This window comes from Eupeodes corollae, chromosome 2, assembly GCF_945859685.1.
Source record: "Eupeodes corollae chromosome 2, idEupCoro1.1, whole genome shotgun sequence".
Lineage (NCBI taxonomy): Eukaryota > Metazoa > Arthropoda > Insecta > Diptera > Syrphidae > Eupeodes > Eupeodes corollae.
The window spans coordinates 150,992,459-151,016,212 of record NC_079148.1 but is presented as its reverse complement, the minus strand read 5'-3'; the positions used below and the strand labels follow the sequence as shown (position 1 = coordinate 151,016,212).

General features: G+C 33.7%; 2 protein-coding genes across 3 annotated transcripts in view; both read left to right on the top strand.

Annotated features, from left to right (window-relative positions):
• LOC129944592 (CYFIP-related Rac1 interactor B) overlaps positions 1–23,754 on the top strand; it is a 109,368-nt gene that overhangs the window by 84,030 nt on the left and 1,584 nt on the right. For both annotated transcript variants that reach the window (XM_056054133.1, XM_056054132.1), the window contains 2 exons: positions 4,755–5,018; positions 23,422–23,684. In XM_056054133.1, the coding sequence (XP_055910108.1) occupies positions 4,755–5,018; positions 23,422–23,684 (527 nt within the window). The remainder of the gene's footprint in view (positions 1–4,754; positions 5,019–23,421; positions 23,685–23,754) is intronic.
• LOC129944593 (uncharacterized) lies at positions 13,708–14,214 on the top strand. Its single transcript, XM_056054134.1, has 2 exons — positions 13,708–13,720; positions 13,786–14,214. The coding sequence occupies exons 1-2, from the start codon at positions 13,709–13,711 to the stop codon at positions 14,155–14,157; spliced, it is 384 nt and encodes a 127-aa protein (XP_055910109.1). The 5' UTR covers position 13,708; the 3' UTR covers positions 14,158–14,214.

The window sequence follows — 23,754 nt, the reverse complement described above, 5'->3', positions numbered from 1 at the left end:
CAATTTTGAAATAAACATGACTAAAAATATTTTTTTTTTTAATTATAAATTTCAAAATAAAAAACAACCTATTATGGACTTTTTTGATGGGGTTTGGAAATTAAATCAAAATTTAATATTTGTTTTTAATTATTTTTTAAGAAACTGATTTGTCATCTTTTCTTTACTTTTGAATGATTCAAATGCACGTAAATTTAAATTATCTTATTTTAACTGAACGCTATTTGCCAATGGAAAACATTCATTTTTGAATTCTTCAAAATCCAAACCATCTTTTATACACACACATGCATACATGTGTATAGTTTCAAGTACATACTTTTCAAACAAACGAAAACTATGAATGAAAAATGTTGAAAAGATTTGTATGTACAGATGATGTTTTAAATGCATCTGTATAAGGATATATGTATATGTAGTTGTTTGTCTATAAAAGGAGAAAAGAAAAATGTGCATATACGTAGTTATTTACGGAACCTTGAATCTTAGAAAGGATTGAGTGGGGTTGAGGGTTAAAAAAAGAAATACATATTTTTTCAAGCTGAAGAAAAGAAAACTTTCGACTGAATTATGCATTTTCCAAGAACAACAAACTAAAAAAAAAAAAAACAAGTATTATTATTTCAGAAAATATTGCATTGAGTTTACATTCTTAGTGTATTTTCAAGTAGTTTATATTACGATGTTTAAATATTAGGGACATGGATTTGACAACCTTGGGGCTATGTATATAAGTACTTTAAAAAAGTAAACCAAAACGATCTGAGAATGAGAGAATCTCTAAGATGGATGGTACGATTTTATGCAAGAGTATATACATATGTACATAACATACAAATATATTGGGTGTTTTTTTAGCAGCTTGAGAACTTTGACTTGAAAATTTTCAGGATAAAGATAGCCTCATTAAAAGTAATCGATAGGCATTAAGTCGCACGATAAAAGGGAGACAGTTAACAGGATGACTTTTTGGAAACAAAGTTGTTTTCAAATTGATTTTGAAACAAATTGTTAGTTAAGGACGCTGTATTGTCAGTTGGGAGCTGTTATTCAAAATTGCAGCACTTATTTAAAAAAAAAAAAATTGGGTGGCGCAACAGTCCGTTGTGAACCAGGGCCTAATGACTTACAACTCTCAACCATTCCTGTGTGCGAGTACTGTTGTCAGGAATGGAAGAGACCTACAATTTTAGGCCGAATCCGAACGCTGATGATACAAATCTCCCTCATTTGAGGACATTACAGTATGAACACTATGAACTCACTTTAATAACACCGACTTCTGCATAAACACTAACGAATACTGACAACGAGAACAACAATAAATGACGTGCAATACAATCTAGGGATTCCCTGTGAAATATAAACAAAAAGGTTTGCCAACTTGCGAAAACAAATCGTAACGTTTTACGAGACCCCCCTGCCCCCAAATTGAGTTACGTATTACTTAAACGCTCCCTTATCCAATCTTGTTTGCTTTTCCAAAAATAGTGTTAAGACAAAAATATATTTAAAAACAAAGTGTATTAACCATTAAATAACAGGTATTTATTTAGAAATCTATAACTCTAAATTGGCAACACTATTTTAACTGTCGGCCATTTTGTCAACTTTTTGATTTACTTTTCGTTTGGTTTGACATTTCAATATGATTATACTGACGCCTTAACAATACTTCCAAATCGTGCAAATACGTTTCTCTCAAACTTTTGTTGAGCAAGGAATCTCACTTTTGTATGAATGGATACTTCAATAAACAAAACTGACGCATAAGGATAATGATCATCAAAAACACCCTCTAAAACTCATTTGTTTACATTGTTGTATTTGTTATGTGGACGAAATCAACGTGAAAAATTGACGCGTTTTCACGCATACATAGAATTAACTACTGAGTTCTTAGGTGACGTTTCATAAATTAGAGGAGAAATGACACGCATGCTTAAATGAGTTTATGAGTCTAATTTGAGGTTAAGCTTGTAAGCAAACCAAGATGTCTACCGATGATTTATATCTTTATAAGAGTGTTTTTGTTTTGTTTAGCTCAGAGAAGATAATTGACCTGTCAAAAAAAGATCTGTTTGTTTTTCAATACGATCCAGCTCGGAGCGCGCTATATGAGCTTGGCTGACTTTACGTTTGTTTCGTGTGGTATGAAAGAGACAGATAGAACATTTTAACATTTTCACTTCATTTCTCCAGTGTGTTTTATAAATAAGTCGGAGATCTCTGATCGAACAATCCTCAGCTTGTTGTGTTCAGGATCTGCTCTGTGTTCTGCTTTGGACTTATAAAGAAAAACGCCTTATGTTGAGCCACCGTTACATCCATAAAAGCGTGATTACTGACTTTTTCACGGCGCAATATGTGCGATTTAACGTCGCTTAACAATTTTGTATGCTTCTATTTTGGAAAAAGTTGGAAAATACGAGGTGTGGCAATTAAGTTCCAGGAATTTGTCAATAAAAAACAAGATAGTTAAGTTTTAGGAAAAATTTACTAGCGACGTTCACAATAATATCCCTTTAACTCTACACAACAATTCCAACGTTTCTCTCATGATGTGAAGCACCCTTGGTACTCCTCCGAAGTAAACCCGTTAAGCACCACTTAACCTTGGACCCTCTGTACGCCGCCATGATGAGTTCCCTTGAGGTGCGACTTCATCTTGGGGAATAAAAAAAAGTCGCAGTGAGAAATATCGGGGCTATAGGGTGGGTAAGGCAACGGTGGGATGCCTTTTTTGCCAAAAAACTCTTGCACAACGAACGAGCAATGGGCCGGTGCATTATCGTGACGCAAGATCATGCCATCCTTGGCGAGTTCGGGTCGCACACGAAAAACACATTCCCGTAGCTTCTCCAAAACGTAAACATATTGAATTTTCCACTCACTGTCTCGCCAGCGGGAACGTATTCACGATGAATAATGCCGTGGATATCGAAAAAAAACAATCAACATTGCTTTCAAATGTGACTTTGACATCTTTGCTTTCGTTGGCCGCTCCCCACCCTTTTCCACCCACTGTTGACTTTGTTTACGCGTCTCCAGGTCATACTTAAATATCCAAGTCTCGTCTTCAATGACTACCCGACTCATCCAGTCTCTGACGTCGCTCTGAATGCGAGATACCAGATCCTCGCAAATTGATTTCCGCATTTGTTTTTGCATGTTTAAATTGTCGTGTAACATCTTGCGAACCGTTTCTTTGTTGATGTTTAACTTGCAAGACAATGCACGAATGCTTAGGCGACGGTCAGCTGTGATCAACATGCGCAAAAGATCAACATTCTCGTCGGTCGCTAGAGCTCCTTCACGTGGATCGTCTTCCACCGATTCACGCCCTTCCTTGAACCACTTCGCCCATTCAAAAACACGCGTTTTTGATATGCTATCGTCTCCATAAACAACCTGCAATTTTCGGTGGATTTCCGAGGGTTTTTCGCCAAATTTTACTAAAAATTGAATCACAAAACGTTGCTTGTAATGTACGTCACACATTTTCACTACGCCCCTAAAAAAGTTACTTGCAAAAAATAAGCATAAAACGCAAACTAAACGTGCTACATATATACTTCAACTTTGAACTCGAACTAAAAGGAAGATCCCCCTTCTTAGACAGATGATAACAGAACCTCCATATAAGAATATGCCTGAGGCAACCGTTGCAGTCATATGTCGGAAATCGTATATAAATAATCGTAATAAAGTAAATTTCGTGTCAATTTGTAAAATCCCTCACCAAAACAAATCCGTCTCAAAATCAAATGTCAATTAATCATAACTCGTATAAATAGCTTTGAACACAACAAAAGAATTCACCACCCACATTTTCCGTGCAAATTCGACTGTGATATCTATGATTAATTCATTATTTCTCGCTATTCCAATTGACAATGTCTCTGCCCCTCCCCACGCGCTTCATTTTACTTTTTTTTTTAAATGTCAAAACGCATTTTCAACTGCAATGCATGATGTCCTTTTATTGAAGCAGCTGTCACACCTAACACTTCCGTCTTCATTATTTTCATTCAGACGTCCGTCCCTTTGGGATTTCTTGAACTGAAAACATATAAATCGTAGATACGAGTAAAATATGAACATTCCTTCCAATCAACAAACATTCTCTTAATTAATTAAAATTCTTCTCACTCTACCCGTTGCGTTGTTGCACTGAGTTCTGTTTGAGTGAATTGCAGTGAATGAAATAAATGATAGCATTAATTAAATGGGAAAAGTCACATTCAATTCAATTCACACACACAGAAATAACTCACCTCAACGAGAACGTCTAAACTCTGATGTCTGATGACAAGAAGACGACGAGAGAGACAGTCGAAGGCAAAGGCACACATTTCACGCATTTTCCTAACAACTTCCTTATTTGGCTAGTTTACCTCTGTTTCTGTCGTCGCTTCGTCGTCGTTCATTCACTTGTTGTTTAATGTTCCACCCTTCACTTTATTGTTGTTGTCCGTCTTGGTGTCCATCTCCGACTCCCTTTTTATGGTGTCCACTGTCAAGTCATTAGTTGAATTCCTTTAAAGGGCAGCTGGCTGATGCATCATGGGTTGGGTTGGGTTTGGTTTAGGATTGGGAAGGGTATCCTGTCGCTGGTGGTCTGATTGCCGATTGGGGTAACGCATGTTTTGATGCCTTCATCCATACATCATTCCTTCCTGCCACCATCGTTTTAAAAAGGAATAAATAACTAATTGTAATTTAAACGTTTTTCTTTTTTTCTTCTGTTGCAGGGTGCTGGAAAAGAAATAAGAGAAGCTATAGCTGACCCATCGCCACAGTGCCAAGAAAAAGCCTGGAACGCTGTTCTGCCACTTGTGATCAAACTGAAACGCTGCTATGAACACTCACTGGAGCTGGAAAAAATCGTACCAAAACTACTTGGCCAATTGGTCGGTGGTAAATTGAATCCTACTCAACATCTAGAAACACAACAGGCTCTAGTTAAGCAGTTGGCTGAAATTCTTGAATTCGTTCTTAAATTCGATGAATACAAGGTAAGTTGCTTCAAGAGTAAGAGGGGAATTGAAGAAGGTAGACTTAAATGGGTTTCATGCATCGTTGCACCTCGATCTTGATGCAATCATCACAACGAGCATAGGAGTAGGAGGTGTACCGTGGATGATTTTGATCAAATTATGCGCGGAACAACTGCAGCACGTCAGGAAATGACGCGTGCAGAGGCGTTATGCGTATGCGACCATCATTGTATCATCGTCTTGTGGGGATTATATAGCATGGCTTGGCCATTCATCAAATCCAAGTCCATATTTGGTTTACCATAAACGGGTTTCGTCGTCTTCGTTCGTGGCAGTAGTAGGTTCCATAATGGTTTTTACGTTCAACAATTTGGATTGAATTTTATACACTGCTTCCTACTGCAAAATGATTTTTGGTTTTGTCTTCGGAATTGGTAACACTTGCGTGGGAATAGATTTATAAGAATAGGTTTTAAAAGTTAAAGTTGAAGGTAGTTTTGTGGTTGCTGTGTTGGAAGATGATATAAATGGCAACGTGAAAAATACTTGAAAGCATTTCACAATATTTGACTTTTTTAAAGATATTAATCTCAAGAAATTTCCATAAGGAATCGAAAGACCATTGTAATATAATCTTTACACCAATGGTCAGAAAAATTCAACAACTTTTGGGCGATAGAACTTCATATAAGCAGCACACAGAATTTTGTTTAACTTAAAGCTCTCTTCTAGGGATGAGTTATAGCTATCATTGAAATCATTAATTTTTCTGAACAATTGCTTCTTTCATGTCCAAAAGTGAAATGAATCCTTCCACTAATTTTTGTTTCAATTTCACACAGTTCCTATCACTGATTCCTGTCAGTGTATTTCAAACAAGGAATTTGTTTTAGGCGCTAGTTATAGCTATCATTGGTTATCATTATTGAATTTTTTTGATGGGTCGTTTATAGCTATCATCAAAAATGTCCCGAAAATTTTTAAATCCACCGAAAAAATGGTACTGAGAGAAATCCGTCATTGGAATTGTGTGAAATTAGAACACAAATCCACTTTTGGACATAAAAAAGTCGGCTGTTCAGGAAAATGAACTTTTTAGAGAAAAATCAATCCGGAATTACAATTTTTCTTCTCAAAACAAATTCTTTTAGTCCGTTCAATTTAGACATTCGGATTTACCTAAATTTCCACTAATCTGAAATTCGGAAAGATTGTTTAAAATATCATTAAAAACAAAATTTGAAAGTTCCCCATCTTTCCCCTGTAAGGAAAGAATTGTATTCAATTTTTGTTTGTGGTTTCCCCAGTAAGCCTATTCCACGGGTCAGTTTTGATCCTGTTTAGATTGAAAAGATAAAAGCAATTTAAGTTGAAAAAAAAAGTAGTGAAATTTAATTTCAGCAGTTTTTCCGGCGCACGTGGAAGTAAAGTGTGCACTGTTTCTAATAAATTGTTGATCAATTTCCAACCCCACTCTGTGGTCTAGCTGATAACCAAGCCACACTTGAGCTTGGTAATATACCCTAAGAAGATGTTTATGAGCAGCAACTAAGGTTGAAGGAAGACAAGTTAATTGTACTTGTTTTTACTTTTGGTGTTTTTAACGAAACATGCTTATCTATACTTATCTTAGCAGGTAGAATTTGCTTATGCTTATATCTATACTCATCTAAGCAGGTAGTTTTCTAGGAGCTCCGTACATAGAAAGAAGGAAGCGAATGCCTTTAGTAGTAATTTCTTGTCCAGTAGAACTTCTATTTTTAAAAACTGTAGCACATTCAAATAAATGTGCTTGTTTCGATAAATAGTTTTTTCAACTCCATTGTATTTAGATAGGCTATCATTTCTGCCTCAGTTAAGAAGTTGTAGCCGAAGAAGGATCGCCTAGTTTCCATTAAAACCGGACATTTCCCTAGGAAATGAAAAACATCTTCTCTTTCCCTGAGGTTACACAAACTATATAAGATTGGGAGATCCTCTCTGTGTGGAATAAAATTCAGTTGAAGAAGTTCAGCACGCAGTCTCAACATCGTTGAAATTTCTTCCACATAATTCTCATCTCTAAAGTAGTTTTTGGGCCCAGATTATGACAAAGTTGAGTGTAGATTACTCTGTGGTTAGAGCTGACTGCATCTTTAATGTAAATACTTCTCCCTAAGCTTCTCGTCAACGAAGGCAATAAGCTCGAACAGTTTGCCCCTCCATTCATTGAGATTTCCAACATGCAGGTTCAGTTCGATATCACACCATTGCGCGAGCTCCTTCCATTCCACATACCAACTGAGACTTCGGTTGATTACGTGGAAAGCTGCTTTCTTTGGAAGTCTATCAATATTCATATGTAGAACTTTTATAAAATAGTCTACCTGACTTTTCAGCGTCTAATGCAACTACGTAGTTTGGTGTGTTTTTTGGACGGCAGGTGAAATATCCTTTTGATAAAAAATCTCAGCAACTTTTCTACGCAATCGTATTGTTTGTAACCCCATAATTGCGATGCATAAAATAGTACAGATTCCGACACTGCTCAAATACACGAAACTTACAGCTATGCGCAATACTTTTGTTGGCTAAACACTTTTTCCATGTAGCTCCAATCGCACTCTTGGCCTTAGAGAGTTTTTCATTAAGATGTTTTTCCATACTTAAGTTTTTTGTAAAACATACTTCTAGGTATTTGAACTCATTTACGACCTCAATAGGTATTGAATTAAAGAACCATCTTTTATTCTGACTATTTCTTCCACCTCCATTTCTGAAGACCAGTATTTTCGATTTGTTAAGGTTCACTTGGAGTTTCCATGTAGTACAGTACTACATCATCAACTGAAGCGTTTGTGGTGTCGAACACCTGATTCCGTTTGAAACCATTCCGAAAATTCCTCTCCATTCCAAACAGCTGCCTTTGTTTCGTTATACAGATTTTGTAAGACTTTTCGAAACTTTGAAGACATCCCCAGTGCATAGAGTTTGTAGATAAGCGCTTGCCTATCCACAGCGTCAAAAGCTGCTTTAAAATCTACGAAAAAGCTGTACAGTTTTTTCCCGTTTTTGAAGAAAAGTTTCGGCGATACTTTTTAGCAGAAAGATGTGATCGATTGTAGAGTAACCAGGCCTAAAACTAGCTTGAAATTCTTTCAATAACCCGTTTTCGTTTATCCACTCATTGAGTCGTTGATGCAAAATTGACGAAAATATTTTATATGATGCACTAAGAAAGCGGTAGTTCTCTGGATTTTGTGTACTTTCTTTTTTGTGAATCGGAAAAATTAAGGCCTCTTTAAACTCTTGCGGTATAATACCATGTTCCAGAATTTGGTTGAATGAAATATAAAGTTTTTTAATAAGTTCCGATGCTCCGTATTTATAACACTCAGCGGTTATTCTGTCGGTGCCTGCCGCTTTGCCATCTTTTAAGGTTTTTAAAGTGCGTCTTATCTCCTCTTGTGTTATTGGCGCATCTTAGAGAAGAAAATAGTTTTTTTTTCAATTGGAGTTCGAGCAGTCAGTAATACGAGTAAGTCTATATCTTCACCAACAACAATAGTTGTGTTTGTCAAATTGAATTGCTCAATTGCTGTTTCAATTATCAATACATCAGCATCATTATAAGATTGTCTTACCAATATATTTGCCGTAATAAATCTTTCTTTCAACATTGAAATGAACCGAGTCTTGTTGTGAATATTAGAACGAAATTTTTATCAAATAAAAATTAATTGATAAAGAAGTCGCTCAAGTTTGACTACGCTGTTCTGCAGCTTTGGTATTTCTCGTTCAATCATTATAGCCATTAAATACGACAGTAACTCGTGATCCAAAATGTCGACAGACATACTGTACGTATTTATCTAGGTTAGGTAGGTTAAAGTGGCTGTTGGTTGGGAAGTCCAACACACTTAGACCAAAGTATGGTCCGTTGTGATACCACATGGATCAGTTTATCAGCGTAACTCGTCGAACCAATTGGAGCTCCGAATGAAGCGTAGGAGACAAATAATGTCAGATTTTTTTAGATCGCTATCGTTGAAGTAGTACGTCTTTGTGATAAGACAGGGCATATGTTTAGAATATGAAAAATTGTCTCCTCCTCGTCCATGCAACTCCTACAAAAATCATATGTAGGGGCTTCAAGTCGGATAGCAAGCCTTCCTTTTAAGCAGTGTCCAGTCAGGACACCTATAACGTAGCTAATGTGCAATCTACTCAAAAAGATTAATTGTTTTGAGACGCATTTATCTAATATAACGTTGAATGATTCTTACTACCCATAAAACGCGATGTAGTAAGTCTCCTCCGTCAATGATTTATGTCGTATTTGTGTTGTTAATATCAAAGTCTACCTTTTCGAAACATTTGTAAATAACAGACTTCTGTGTTTAACGCATCCTTGTCATCAAATAACGATAGAGGGTAGGGAGATAGTTCATATTCAAAATAGTTTTGTATTTTATCTTGAAATGCTGCAGTAATACTCATGTCTTGAAACAACAATACAGGGTCAACAGGTACCTTTTCTTCATGAACGTTTATGATACTAGTCATAGCTAAAAGTGGAACAACTTTGTCACAGCGTTACAGCGTTTTTATTTTATATTATTGAATGTGAGTCCTGTCATTTTTACCATAGAAGCAAGCTTAACTTCACGAGCTTTATAACAATTGATTTTATCATCACCAACGACACCACTTGCAATACAAACAATTTTGCTAACGTCTGGAAAAGGACAATGCGTTGATAACCACTCCAAAAATGTTCGAACATCTTTAGCATCTTTTTTCGTTCGCGAATCACTTGCATCAACAGGCTGTTCGGTCGTATCTATTCTAACGTTAGCGAGATCTTCTATTTTTTTTACAAACGGTATTTATAGCATGCATACTATAACTCTCTTTTGTAATTCTCCTTCGAGCAAAACCTCCATCTATCTTCATGGCTTTCATCATAGACTGCTCGATTACCATGTCCGTTGAAGTTCCACAACTTAATTTGTCAGAACGCCTAACTGTGAAAAATCCGCCTGAAAATCTTGTTTTCTCAAGGTTTCAATGGCGTATAAATTAAAGGACTGGGCTTCATTATACCTCATATTCTTATAATTCTTATGATTGGTTTCAATTAAGCTTAAACTTACCGCAAAAAACTTTATGGACTTCATTTGCAGTCAAATACATTTTGAACCTTAATTTATAAAAAAGCGACTGTCCAGTTTAGGTTTCTGAAGTTTTTGAGAATGTTTTGGTAAGATTGGCAAAGCAAGAGTATTAAATACTAAATTATGTTTCCATTTCTTTTCTTGATTTTTAAATTGTGCCAAAGAAATTTCTTGAGGAATCGACTTATAAGATTCTGAGGTTTCTGACAGCAACAAAGAGAAGTTTATATGAGAAGTTTAATTTTTATTTCTGAGAATATAGAAATTTTCGAGACCTTTGAAATAAAAACTGGACAATTTTTTATATTTTAATAAACGGGCACTCAAAAGGGTTATTAATACCCTAAACATGTTTAACGTTTAAACACAGTGCGAGCTTTAGGAAAATAGGGAAGGATTAAATAGGAGGAGATACTGATGCACATTGGTCTTAAAGTTTTGATTTTTACACATTTCACAATCTCGATGTGCGGTTAAAAAAAGAATCTCCATACTTGACAGAACGTCCGAAATTGAGCTCAAGGTTAAACTGATGTGAATTCCTAGAAGTATCGGTAAAATAATGAAAGGCATGAAACATTGCGACGGTGTTCAAGCGACGTAATTGTCTCGGTTATAGTTCTTTCGCCTATCAAAGCTCTTTTTTAGACGAATGAAGGATTTGTAAATTACAGCCAGATCAGAAAGGATGAAAAATTTCTTGCACCTTCGGAGAAATCCTAAGCATTTTTGGCAATATCGACTATGTGATCATTTCATTAGAGGTGATCTGTGATATACATACCGAGTACCGAAAGTTGATTAGATTCCTAGATGCAAGTGCCGCTAATGGATAGCGGCATTGGGGGTGGGTTACGCTTTAACGACAGGAGACAGCATTGAGTTTTCGAAGCATTAAATTCTACACGGCTGTCGAGATCAGAATTTAATGAGCTTATCATACGCTGCTGTTGAAGTTCCACATCCAAAGGACAAGGATTAGAATCTAAAAACGAATATGAAAAGCAGAGGTTATTGTCATCAGCGAAACAATTTAGCGGGTTAAAAGTTTCAGACAAAAGTTCATTTGTAAAAATAAGGAAGAGCGTCGGAGACAAAACGGAGTCCTGGGGCACACCAGCTTTTATTTTGTGAATATCAGATTTGAACCCGTCCAATACTACTTTAATTGACGGTCCGAATGGTAATTTCTAACCCAACGAAGAAGGGATTCATCGATTCCAAATGCACGCATTTTCGATAAGAGAGCTTGATGCCAAACTCTAACAAATGCCTTTGAAATATCAAGTGGAATAATCTTACTTTCTCCAAAACGATATAAAGATTTGTTCCACTGTTCGGTGAGATAAACCATGAGATCACTAGTTGACCTATTGCTGCGAAAGCCATACTGCCGGTCATTAAGAAGCTTCCGCTCTTCAAGATATTTCTTAATCTCATAATTAATCAACGTTTTCATGACCTTAGTTAGAGGGGAGGATGATTCGCCTTTTTTAGGGGCATGTTGTACAAATGATGTTTTCCATCCGCTCGGAAAGAGACCTGCAGAGTAGGAAAGATGGAAAAGCTTACGCAGTTGTTTTGCCAGCGTTGAAGAACACCTCTTCAGAACAATAGGGGGAATACTATCCAGGCCAGCAGATTTGTGTATGTCAAGGTCTTTCAGTATTCAGGAGGACTCAAGACACTCTCTGGTAGCGTCAAACTAGCAGCAAACTGTTCTGCAAACAAATTGGCTTTATCAATCGAGCTTACATAGGGAATGTCATTGTGGACGAGCGTTGGAACCGAGGATGACGTGGCGTTTCGTACGTTTTTTACAAATGACCAGAAATTTTTACTACCTTTAGAACATTGTTGTATTTTTTGCCTTAATTTTTGGTCATGCAAAAATTTGGTTCGTCGAATAAGGCCGTTACAAGTCTTTCTATCTTTTTTAAACTTATAAATCCGGAAATAGTTAGTTTTGTCTATAATTTTAAACTTGAAACTTTAACCTGTACCATCAGTTAATAGTTCAAAAAGTATCAAAAACACATCTGTCATTTTGACATAAGTAAACTTGTTATTGCACATTTTCCGGATTAACTTTCCAGTCAACCTGTCAAAAAGTTAACTTAATTGAAAGACAATATTTTGGCAGCTGGCCTATTAGGTCTCTTAAGTCTCTTATGTAATCTGAACTTCAATTAAATAGGGTATTTTCCATGGGTAAATCTAGATTTCGATCAAAATTTGATTTCTTCGTTGCCCACGGAACACGCTTTAAATTGTTTTAATGTAACTTAGTGTACATGTTAACGAATAAGGAAGAGCTGTCAAATTTCCAGAAAAATATTTAGAAACAATTCGGTTTTCTTTAGAAAAACAAAATAAAAATTATAAAATGATCGTAAAAAATGTCAATCTCGAAAATAATAAAATAATAACCGAGGAAGTTTGCATAATAATTGAGGAAAACAGTAAAATTGAAGAAACACATTTTCCATAGAATTTCCAAACTTTTTTAAGGTGAACAGCTTATCAGGGTTAAAATTACAGAAGAAATAGCAAAGTTTTATAATTTCTCATCAATTCAGATGTACAAATTAAAGTTAATAAAAATGTATTTGTTAAATAGCAAAGTCATTCCAATCGAAATAAATTTAAAAAAAAAAAATGTTATGTCTGGTAAGCTGACAGTTGCAAATTGTATTAATATTAGTGCAGAAATGAATAAATCCCTTGAAAAGTTCAGATCTGCAGATCTGACTTAAATTAAAAATAAATCAACTGATCTTGATCAAAAATAAGAAATTTATTTTACCAATGGAAAACCGCGTATGGTTCTATGCCAAAACTGTCACTGAGTCTGATGCCAAATGAATAAATCTCTTAAAAATTCAGATCGGCAGATTTGATCTGAAATTAAAAATAAATCAATTTATTTTGCCCAATCGAATGCAAAAACAGATCTTGATCAAAAATAAGAGATTTATTTTGCCAATGGAAAACATCGTAAGATTCTATGCCAAAACTGTCACTGAACCTGATGCTAAAATTGTCACTGAGTCATTGATCAATTTTAACAACTCGAAAGAGTGATACGAAAAACTAAAACTTATAAATTGATAATAATAAAATATCACGTAAATCATCGTTTTCGCTTAAAATCCCAAAATAGGTCATTAAATTGATACCTGACTGGACTTTAAAATTTATTCTAATCTGTCTCTACTTTGATTGTTTTTTCTTTTTATAAAAAAAGAAAACAATGAAAAACGATCAAAATAGGAAAAGAAAAACAAATTAATCTAGATCTAGATTGAATTTTATGGAGGTCATGACACTTCTATAGACTCTAAGTGGCGCGATATTCAATGACCAATATTAATTGCTTACATTGTTTTGTAGTTTAACTCTTAACGAGGGCTATTAAACAAAAATGTTAGGTCAATAAATAAAGATCGTTATGTAGTTGAGGAAAAAATGATAGGGTAGGATCATTTCAATATAAAAGCTAAGTTCTGTCTCGAAGTTTATGTCAGTCATTTATTAGAACTCAGCTCAAACATGTTAAACTTGGTGGGTCCTATTTTTAAACTTACTTCTACAAAAACAACACAAATAAGCTTCCTTCTCTATTTCAGTCACTTACAGTTTTACTGGTAGCCTCAGCTTCTTGTCAATCTACATATTTTCGATCTCCAATTGTTGTCGAAGATATTCCAGAATCAGTTGCTCAACAAACTTTTTCCATATTTGAAGAACAATCAAAACCCCGAAGGCATCAACTTTTACTAAGTTATCCTAGATCGAGCGTATTACGAAATGATAACCTTTATGCAGTGCAAGAGACTGAATCAAGAATTCTTGCAAGAGGTTTTCAAAATCCTAGGCTTAGATTATACCAAAGCCAAGCTGATGAAGATAATAGAGTAGTCCCTTTAGAAGACTCTGACAGCATAAACCACAATTTAAAAAGATTTGATCCGACAGAGCCAATTGAATACCATCATTAGACTTAAAAGTTAAAATATCTTTCAAAAACTTTGCAATAAAATTTATTTTTAAAATCACATAGTTTTTTTCAAACAATTACTCATTCACCAGTTTCTTAGTGGCAGAATTAGGTTAAGACTCTAATAATACATAATTTCACCTACAGTGCCTCACAGCTTATTTGATACAATTTGGGAAAAATAATTAAATAAAAGAGCAATAATTTATGTAAAAACATTAGCACTTTAAAACATAACATAAGAAAAATTGTTAAATTTCAAGGCACAGCACATATCAGAAATATAAATCATAGAAACAATTTTAGTAATTCTCTCTGAACTTTCTATGTTTTGTGTGGTACTTTTGGCCTTTTCAAGACCCTGAGTCTGTTTGGTATTTCGGGGGTAATTTCCTTTTATTTTTCTAAAAGTACCGTTATTTTTTGAAGATTTAGTGTTTTCGAAAGTTGCGAAGTCATTTCGAGTGACTGGGCCGGAGAAGTCCTTAAGCAACCAGTTATAGCTATAATTGAGATCAATCTGAAGAAATGTTTGAATGGACTGTGTTTCGTTTTGATTAGAAATATAAACTTTAAACTGATCAATTGGAAATCACCTAAAGAATTTTTTTTGGAGAAAAATAAAGTTTCAGAACAAATATTTTTTGTATATTTTTCTTAACACCAGTTTTCTCAAACAACAAACTAATCGTTTTACTAATTTGTGTTTCAAATTGGCCGGATCCAATTTTATGGCAGATTTGATTCAGAAAATATTGTTTTAGGGACCATTCATACACTATATCAAAAAATTGTTCGTACAGGTGATTCTTCAAAATAATAGCTAAGGTATTTAAAGAAAACAGATTTTCAACCATTCTTTTTTCAATTTTGGAATTGTTAATTACATATATGGGGATTATAATCAAAACAAAATAAATTAGTACAGACTTCATAAAAAATAAATGTAACAAATTAGGCAAAGTAGGACATCAAAGGTCAACAAATTGCACGTAAAGGGATAAAAAACTTAATTAATGGACTTCCGGCGAATGTTTTTCTTATTTTTCCAATATAACGGCTTTTAACTGGTTTTTATTACTTATTTTTGATTCAGGGAGCTTTCTTCCTAAATAATCCTAAAGATGCTCAATTTGATTAAGGCCTAGGGATGGAAAGGATGAGGCAATTGCCATTTAACATTATAAAAAAGCCACTCCTTTACTATCCTTGATGAATGTTTAGGATCGTTGTCTTGCACAAGTAAAAAGCCGTCTTTAAGGCCAATTTTTAAAGCGCTGGCTTTCAAATTTTCTTTTACAATTTGTAAATATTTGTTGTTCCTATAAAAACTAAATTTCTCACACCACATAGTTCCCCAGACCATAACATTTCCGCCTCCATGTGTCACCGTTGACTGCAAATGCATCACATCTAATGCTGTGTTTGGTTTCCTTCATACAAATCTACGATCGTCCGACTCAAAGGCATTAAACTTGTTCTCGTTAACGAATAACACATTCTTCCAAATATCATCTGGTTTTGAAGCGTTCGCTCTTGAAATATAGGTTTTTTTTCACCGTGCGACCATTATATCCCTTTGAATGCAGAATGAGGGCTAAGCGATATTCCATCATTTGCTTAAATGTCAGCAGCTATTTTAGGAGCACTAATTTCGACCCCTTCTTGGGCCCACTTCAAAGCTTTTATTTTTCAAATAATTTTTTAATAAAAATCAGTTTTCTTACTTCAAGAGGTACTTTTTTATAAGAAGCCTCCATTTTCAAAATAAACAAAATTAAAAAAAAAAAAAACAATTGAAAAGATCAATACACCACGGCATACTGAGCCTAGATATCTCGATATCATTACAGTACACAATTTACATTTCAAAAAGAGAGAAGAGAGCATTTTGACATTCCTGGCAAAATTCTACTAACGGTAAAAAAATCATGAGGCAAAGCTAGAACATTTTGTTGCATAGTGTAAGGGAAACCTATTTATTTTCAATTGCTGAACGTGCAAATTTTTTTGATGTAGTGTAGCTGTTATTGAAGTCAATTATTGGAATTTTTTGACAGGTTGGTTATAGCTATCAATGAAAATTCCTGTCATTCGACTAAAATTTCCTGATTAGAAGCAATAATTTGAGGTTAAAATTAATCATTGAAAGTATAACTGACAGGTGGGAATACACAGAAAAATCAGTGGAACGATTTTTTCCGAAATATGAAATCAATAGCCAGCTGCTCATTGAAACAAATTTTGTCAAAATGAAATACTTTTCCGAATAAAAATGTTCAACTAGAAAACCGATGATAGATATAAAGGGCGAGTTACAGTTTATTGGTTGTCATCATTGAAATCGATCATTCAAATATTTTTTACAGATCAGTTATAGCTTCCATTGGAAATTTCTTTCATTGGACACAAATTTCCTGATTCGAATCCAGCATTCCCCGATTGAAATTGAGGTTAGAGTTGATCATTGAAATTAAAACTGACAGGTAGGAACACTAAGGAAATGGAACGCTTTCAGTGGAAAGATTTTTTCCTGAATTGTTAAATTTAAAACCAGCAGTTTAAATTTTAAATTTCATTATTGAAACAATTTAAAATAAACCAAAAAAATTCTTGGTCAATCAATTTCTTATTTGAATCAAAAAAGTTCTACAACTTATAAGCCTCATTTTAATATTAAACATCAAAAAGTGGACCCTTTTAATCGCTGATATTACTGCCCTCTTATTGGCTTCTTAATGACAGACATTTCGAATGATCTCCATAAATGACCTGGCAATCAAACTCCAATGATTTTTAAGGCAATTTAAAATGAACCGCCTTCATGACTTGTACTTCGGTTCATTGTTATGATTAAGCCAAACATTTAGACGAATATTAAATTTCTTGGCCCTTGTGAAGCTAGCAAATCAAGTAAAACCACACTTTAAATTATGATATATGGATCTTAAACAAACTTTAAATGATGGAAAAAATAATTAATACAATTCGTATCCGTATCAAAAAAGCTGTGAGTATTACTTTTTTTACCATCACTTTTTTTTTTGGTTGAATAAGTCAATTTATAAATACTTAAATTAAACTATACAAGTTACTACATTACCGACTTACACTTTTCACCTTTCAATAAAAACTGTATCAAATTAACTGTGAGCCACTGTATATTCCAATTTGAAAAATTTGGAACTCAGAAAAAACAGCCAGTATAATATACAATCCTTTATCCAGCTTTAATATGAGTGTTAATTCCACATTTGGAAATGAGTAACCCTTTTTTATCAAAGTCTTCCCATTTTCCTAAACATGCTAAAAATATTTTCGCTTTATATCAACATTCACCTATAAAGTTTTCCGACCTAAAAAAATGTTGTGATAGATACAGTTTATTATTAGTGTTTAGTAACACTTCAAAGGTGTGTTTATTGATTTTCCACCTGCCCCAATGCTCATCGGATAGTCTTTTTTTTTTGTTGTCTTTGGAGAAAAATAAAGCGAAATCGGTCATATTATAGAGAGAGGCTCTTGGAATTTTATAACGTGCGTCGTCGTGCGTGTAGTATCCTCCCGTCGATATTATACACACGCCCTATAATTTATAATTTAATAAAAACAAAATCTACTTCAAACGACGACGACTCCATCATTTCTCTTACCCTCTGCCCCTTTTGTTTAAGTTGATAGAAGAAAATATTAATGGGAACACAATTATTTAATATTTTTGCATGATCTAGATTGACATCTGTGTGGTTGGAACTGGAACTAACCCAGCGTTTGTCGTCGACGTTGTTGGTAGTAGGTGTCTTTTTATCGGCTACCATGATAACATTAGTGGTCATGTCATATCACATCGTAAAAAACCGCCCACTATTGTGGTGGCTCTTAAAACAACGCTGGATGATAATAGCGAAGGCCTATATACTACTTTTTGAAATAACATTTTTGTATCATTCCATTATGTTTTCTATATTTCTAAACGAGGTGCGATTATGCAGATAAGATTGATTCCTATACATAGAAGCTTGAAATAAATAATTATAAAGCTGATTGAAAAGAAGAGGGGGTCGTGAGATTATATCACGAAAAAGAAAATCCTTAAAAAAATAGGCTGATTCATTTTGATATGGAAAACTTTCCTGATAGTGACCAATATGGGAGTGTTTTAGAAACAAAACGAACCTTCCCTACATACATTAAAATTAGTGTGATTCACATTTTAGAAATCTGGCAGCATATTTGCTATCTAAAATAAAACCAAAATATGATGACTTGATAACGAATTTATAAGTATTTAAGAGCGTAAGGATGTTTTTCAAATTCGAACATCATCTGCTCATATCACTACGCTGCGATATTTCATTGAAAAGTCAGCTCAAAAAGTCGGACACCCTAAACTTGAATAAGAAAATATTTGGAAAATTTGACTGCTCGTAAAAGATTTTGTTCCTGGAAATCAAATTGAGCTTTTCAAATGGGTTTTGAAGACCTTAATTTATATTAACGAGTTTTTTTGTCAATAAATGTCTAAAATTGTTTTCCAAATCTTTAAAATAGAAAAAATATCGAAAAATCAGGCAGATACCTTTTTTCTGCAAGAAATCGTAAGGTAGTGTGAATTGAAGTTACTATTGTAAAACCCATATTTTTTTTAAATAAAGGCAAATCAAGATAGTTGAATATTTTGAAACGTCAAACTATAAAAGTAAGTTCTGTTGTTGATCCAAAATTTTCACAAAAAGCCACTTTTTAAAAGAAAAAACTAATTGATATTTGGTTTTCCTTAAATTTTTTTAGTTTCTTTAATTTTTCACACGAAGAAACAAAATTGTCAATTCAAGGTTTTGATTAAAATGAAATCAATTTTGAAACGCAAAAAATGTTAACTTTGTTATGATTGGTATTTAAATAAAGAAATTGAGTTGTTAAATTTGTTTCTAAAAAATAATGTATTTAATCCGGGAATTTTCTGTATTCCCGCCTGTCAGTTGAGCTTTCAATGATCAACTTTAACGGCTCGCGTACATCTGCCGAATTTCGTTTGGGCGTTGTCGGCCCAAACGTATAACAACAAAGACATTGCTAAACAATGCCCTTAAGTTTTTTCAGAGATGAAACTGACTGTTCCTCATATAAAGAAAAAATGGAGTATTTTAAGCGACCAATCCCAAAAAGAGTACACTAATTGCAATGGAGCTGGAAGATCTGGTGCTGCGGCCGGAAACAAAAACTCTTGTTGGGCTTACTACGACTCACTTTAATTTAAGCAAAACAAATGAAATAGGAGCCAAGATGATTCGATGATGGTCAGCCAGGGGTATCACAGCTTGATTCCCCGCCGTTTTTGCAACCGGGAACCTCGACAGAATTCCGACCTGATACCCAAGTCACAACAACATAAAAAACTCTATGAACAGCGGTGCCTATAACTCAAAATCAACGTTTTACTTCTCAAAGATTTGGAAGGTTCATGAAAAGAAACATTGAAACATTTGATGGGTTGTAATTTTAAACCTTCAGTTTCTTTCTTTGCATAAATATTTCATTAATCCATACGTTGACGTATTAAATGACGGTATGAATTTCAAAAATATTTCTGTAAAATCTTCGATTAAAAAAATTGATTTTACATCCAAGCTTCACAAATGCAGACTTTAGACCGATATCGTCCGCGGTTGGAAACAGTGTATGCAGTCGAACGTTCGGGAATGTCGTCCAAATTGTTCCGACCCGATATCGGCCGATAGCTCGGTGTTAGTGTACGCGAGCCTTAAGGACCAGGTCGTTTATAGTGATCATTACAGATTTCGGTCATTGAACAAAATTTGTATTGACAGAAATCTGTCGTTGGAATTGTGTGAAATTGAAACACAGTCAGTGGAATTATTCTTTTTTACTTTTGAACATTTTGCACCTGGAAAATAGAAAAAATACATTTTTATCGTAAAATGATAATAAACTTTTTTTTCTCAAAAAAAATCATGGGATTTATGATTTGTGTGTCTAAAAAGTAATAAAAGTAAAACAGTCAAATATCCAAATTGATATCAATGACAGCTATAAGACGCCAGTTATGTATATCTATCATTGAAGTCTATCGGGAAAAAAATTTCAATCGATATTTGACGGTGTTTCTCTCCGATTAAAAATGAAAATTAAATACTGATCAATTGAAAGCACACAAAGAATTTTTTTTCAGAAAAAAAAGTGTTATTGCGCATTTATTTTTCTCTAAAAATGTATTTTTTTCTTTTCCGGACGGAAATTCATTTTTCTGAACAGCTGATACTTTTATATTCAAAAGTGAAACGAATCGTTCCACTGATTTGTGTTCGAATTTCACACAATTCCAATGACAGATTTCTGTCAGTCAAAACTTTTCGGTGGATTTTAATCAGAAAATTTTGTTCAACGACAGAAACTTTTAATGATAGCTATAAACGACCTGCCAAGAAAATTCCAGTTTGTTTTCAATGATGAAAACCAATGATAGCTATAACTGGCGCCTAAAAATGTGTTTTTCTATTTTCCGGACGGAAATTCATTTTCCTGAGCAGCTGATTTTTTTATGTCCAACAATGGAACGAATCATTCAAATGATTTCTGTTTCAATTGCACTCAATTCCAATGACAGATTTCTGTCAGTAAACATTTTTCGGTGGATTTTAATAAGGAAATTTGTTTCAATGACAGACATTTTTAATATAGCTATAAACGACCTGTCAAATAAATGTCAATGTTTGTCTTCAATGATGAAAACCAATGACCCTGATTACACGGGATGTTTTTTCGTTCGTTTTCGTCTTTTTGACAGGTACCTACCCTCGTGATTACACCTTTCCTTTTTTCGTTCCTTTCGTTATTCCTCTTTTTGACGTTTCTGAAAAAACTGTGGAGGAAGAATTTAATTTTGTTTCGTTGTCTGGGCAGCAATAATCAGAGAGTACCTACAAATTATAATTGGATTTCTGTGGCAATAATTTAATGAAAAATAAAACAAATTTATGGAATAATTTTTGACTTTTTATTAATTTTTGTTCAGCTTGTTATATAAATTGGGCCAACTTTGAAACAGCGTTAATAATACTTCCGTTTGAGTTTTTATCTACTTTTCTTAAATCGTTTAAATAAATAATTAAATTTACATTATTTCACGTTTATATTTGCCTTTACTTCACCGTACTCTGGAAAACTGAACTTATATCTGTAAATTATGCATTTTGTTTTTTTTATTGGTTGTCAAAGCATAAACGTCAAAGTTCAACCAAAAAAAGTCCATACATTTTCAGGACTCTTTTCACGACTTCTTTCCCCCTACGTTTCTACACCCCTCACCCAATCTGTCAAAAAGACGAAAAAGGAAACAACCGAAAAAACATCTCGTGTAATCGGGCACAATTATAGCTATAACTTGAGCCTAACTGGTACCTTAATTCCAGCCAGGCAATGTCATGCAGACATTTTTTTCAATAACAAATGTTCAATGATAGCTGTAAAACGACCTGTCAGAAAAATTCCAATGATTGATTTCAATGCTTAAAAGTTATAGTTGTCAAATCAAAAAGATGACTTTCCATTTTAATATGTTACTACCGCCACAATTGTCTAAAATTAAAATGAATTCTGGGTTTATAAATAGTTCCGTTTATTTGTTTTTTTTTTTTTTTGTAAGAACTGTTTGTTTAGAAGTGTTTAAATGCATTATTATTTCCTCTATTTAATTTCTTAATATTAAAACTATGAACTTTAACTTTAAAATTTTGCTTTCTCAAACTTGCCGTTCGGATTCGGCTTAAAACTGTGGATCCTTTTCATGCCTGACAACATTACTTGCACACAAGAATGGTTGAGAGTTGTAAGCCACTAGGCCCTAGTTCTCAACGGACAGATGAGCCACCCAATTTATTTATTTGTTTATAAGTTAAAAATTATGATTTTGAATCTGTTGACATTTTTTTGTAGAGAGAATTCATTCCTTTCTCTTTCTTTATGAATCAACTAACTGATAAAACTGATTTAAATGATAAATTGGTGAACATTTTCGGACTGTGTAACAGAATCATTTATAAATAATAGAATCCATACAATTCCCTTATATGAAACATTCTAAAGGTCTCCTATGTCTTTTAGAGTTCTGTAATATTGTCTATGTTTTATTACTATTCGAGTAATCTGAGTCCTGATTTATTTTAAGCGTGTCTTAAAAAAATAAAACTACTCAACATTTTTTTGTACCTGTCAATCAAATTGCACGTTTTCGATGGATTTTGATCGCCTTATTCAAATCCCACTAAAAAATCAATCTACCACTCCAGGTTTTTGGGATGCATCCTTTCAAAATTCGAATAAAAACAACATATAAAAGACTTTTTAAGGTTATCTAAAATTATTTTCCAAACCTATAATCTATCTTCATTATTAATTTTAAGTATTTGTAGTATTTCATAAAACTTTCGAAAAAAATTATAAGTTATTAAATTTCAATTATCTGACACAATTTTAACAATATCTTAACCATACTTGATAAAAATGTTCTTAAGAGAAAAATGCAAAATGGTTTAAAAGTAATTTTTGTTTTTGTAACAAATTCGACGTCAACTAAACAAGACTATCATATATATTTTTTTTTAAATTTGAACACACAATTAAAATTGGATTCGAAATCAAAAATACAAATTAATTCTAAAACGCATTTTCTAAAACCATGGAAGCATCAAATTCAAGGTTTCTCAAAACTTCATATAGAGCCAAATTGCCTTTATTTAATATTTTATACCATAACTTCTCTTAGCCTCCTTAAACACAAGGCTTTAATACAATTTCTTTTGAAATCGTGTTTTAATAGTAATTGAAGAATTACTTGAGAAATATATCACAATAAAACCTAATAATCTTGGCAAATACCAACTTCACACTATGATTGTTTCTTTAAGCAGGGAATTTTCTAGTTAACAAGCCCACACAATATTGTTCTACTTTTATATATGTATGTATGTACATATTTATCAATTATCAATAAAAAATCCTCCTTACACATTTCTCTAAACTCCTAATCAGCCTTTTTCTTAGTTTTCCTTTAAACAACCCAGACTAAGCAATTAGCTTTCTGTTACTGTAATAAATACTCATTAAATGTGGTCAATGATGCGTGTAACATACTTTTAGCTGACAGAAAACAAAACCCTTAGATGATGATCACTTAAATTATACCACCACACACCACTTTTTGTAGATACCGATGTTAAATTATATGTTTTTATTTTTTGTTTAGATGAAGACCCCAGCGATACAGAATGACTTTAGTTACTACAGACGCATCGTGAGTCGCCAGCGTATCGATAGCACTAATAACCTTCTGGTCAGCACAGAGCTAGCAAATCGTATGTCATTATTTTATGCCCACGCGACACCAATGCTGAAAGTACTTAGCGAAGCAACGTCGAAATTCGTCGAAGACAATGCTCAAGATGTCGAGAATACAACAGAAACTTTGGGCACAATGGCGAAAGTTTGTCTTCGGATGTTAGAAAACCCGTAAGTTCCATACATCTTTTTTATTACTATAAAATCAAAGATATTAATTTTTGCTTTTGTTTTGTTTTCA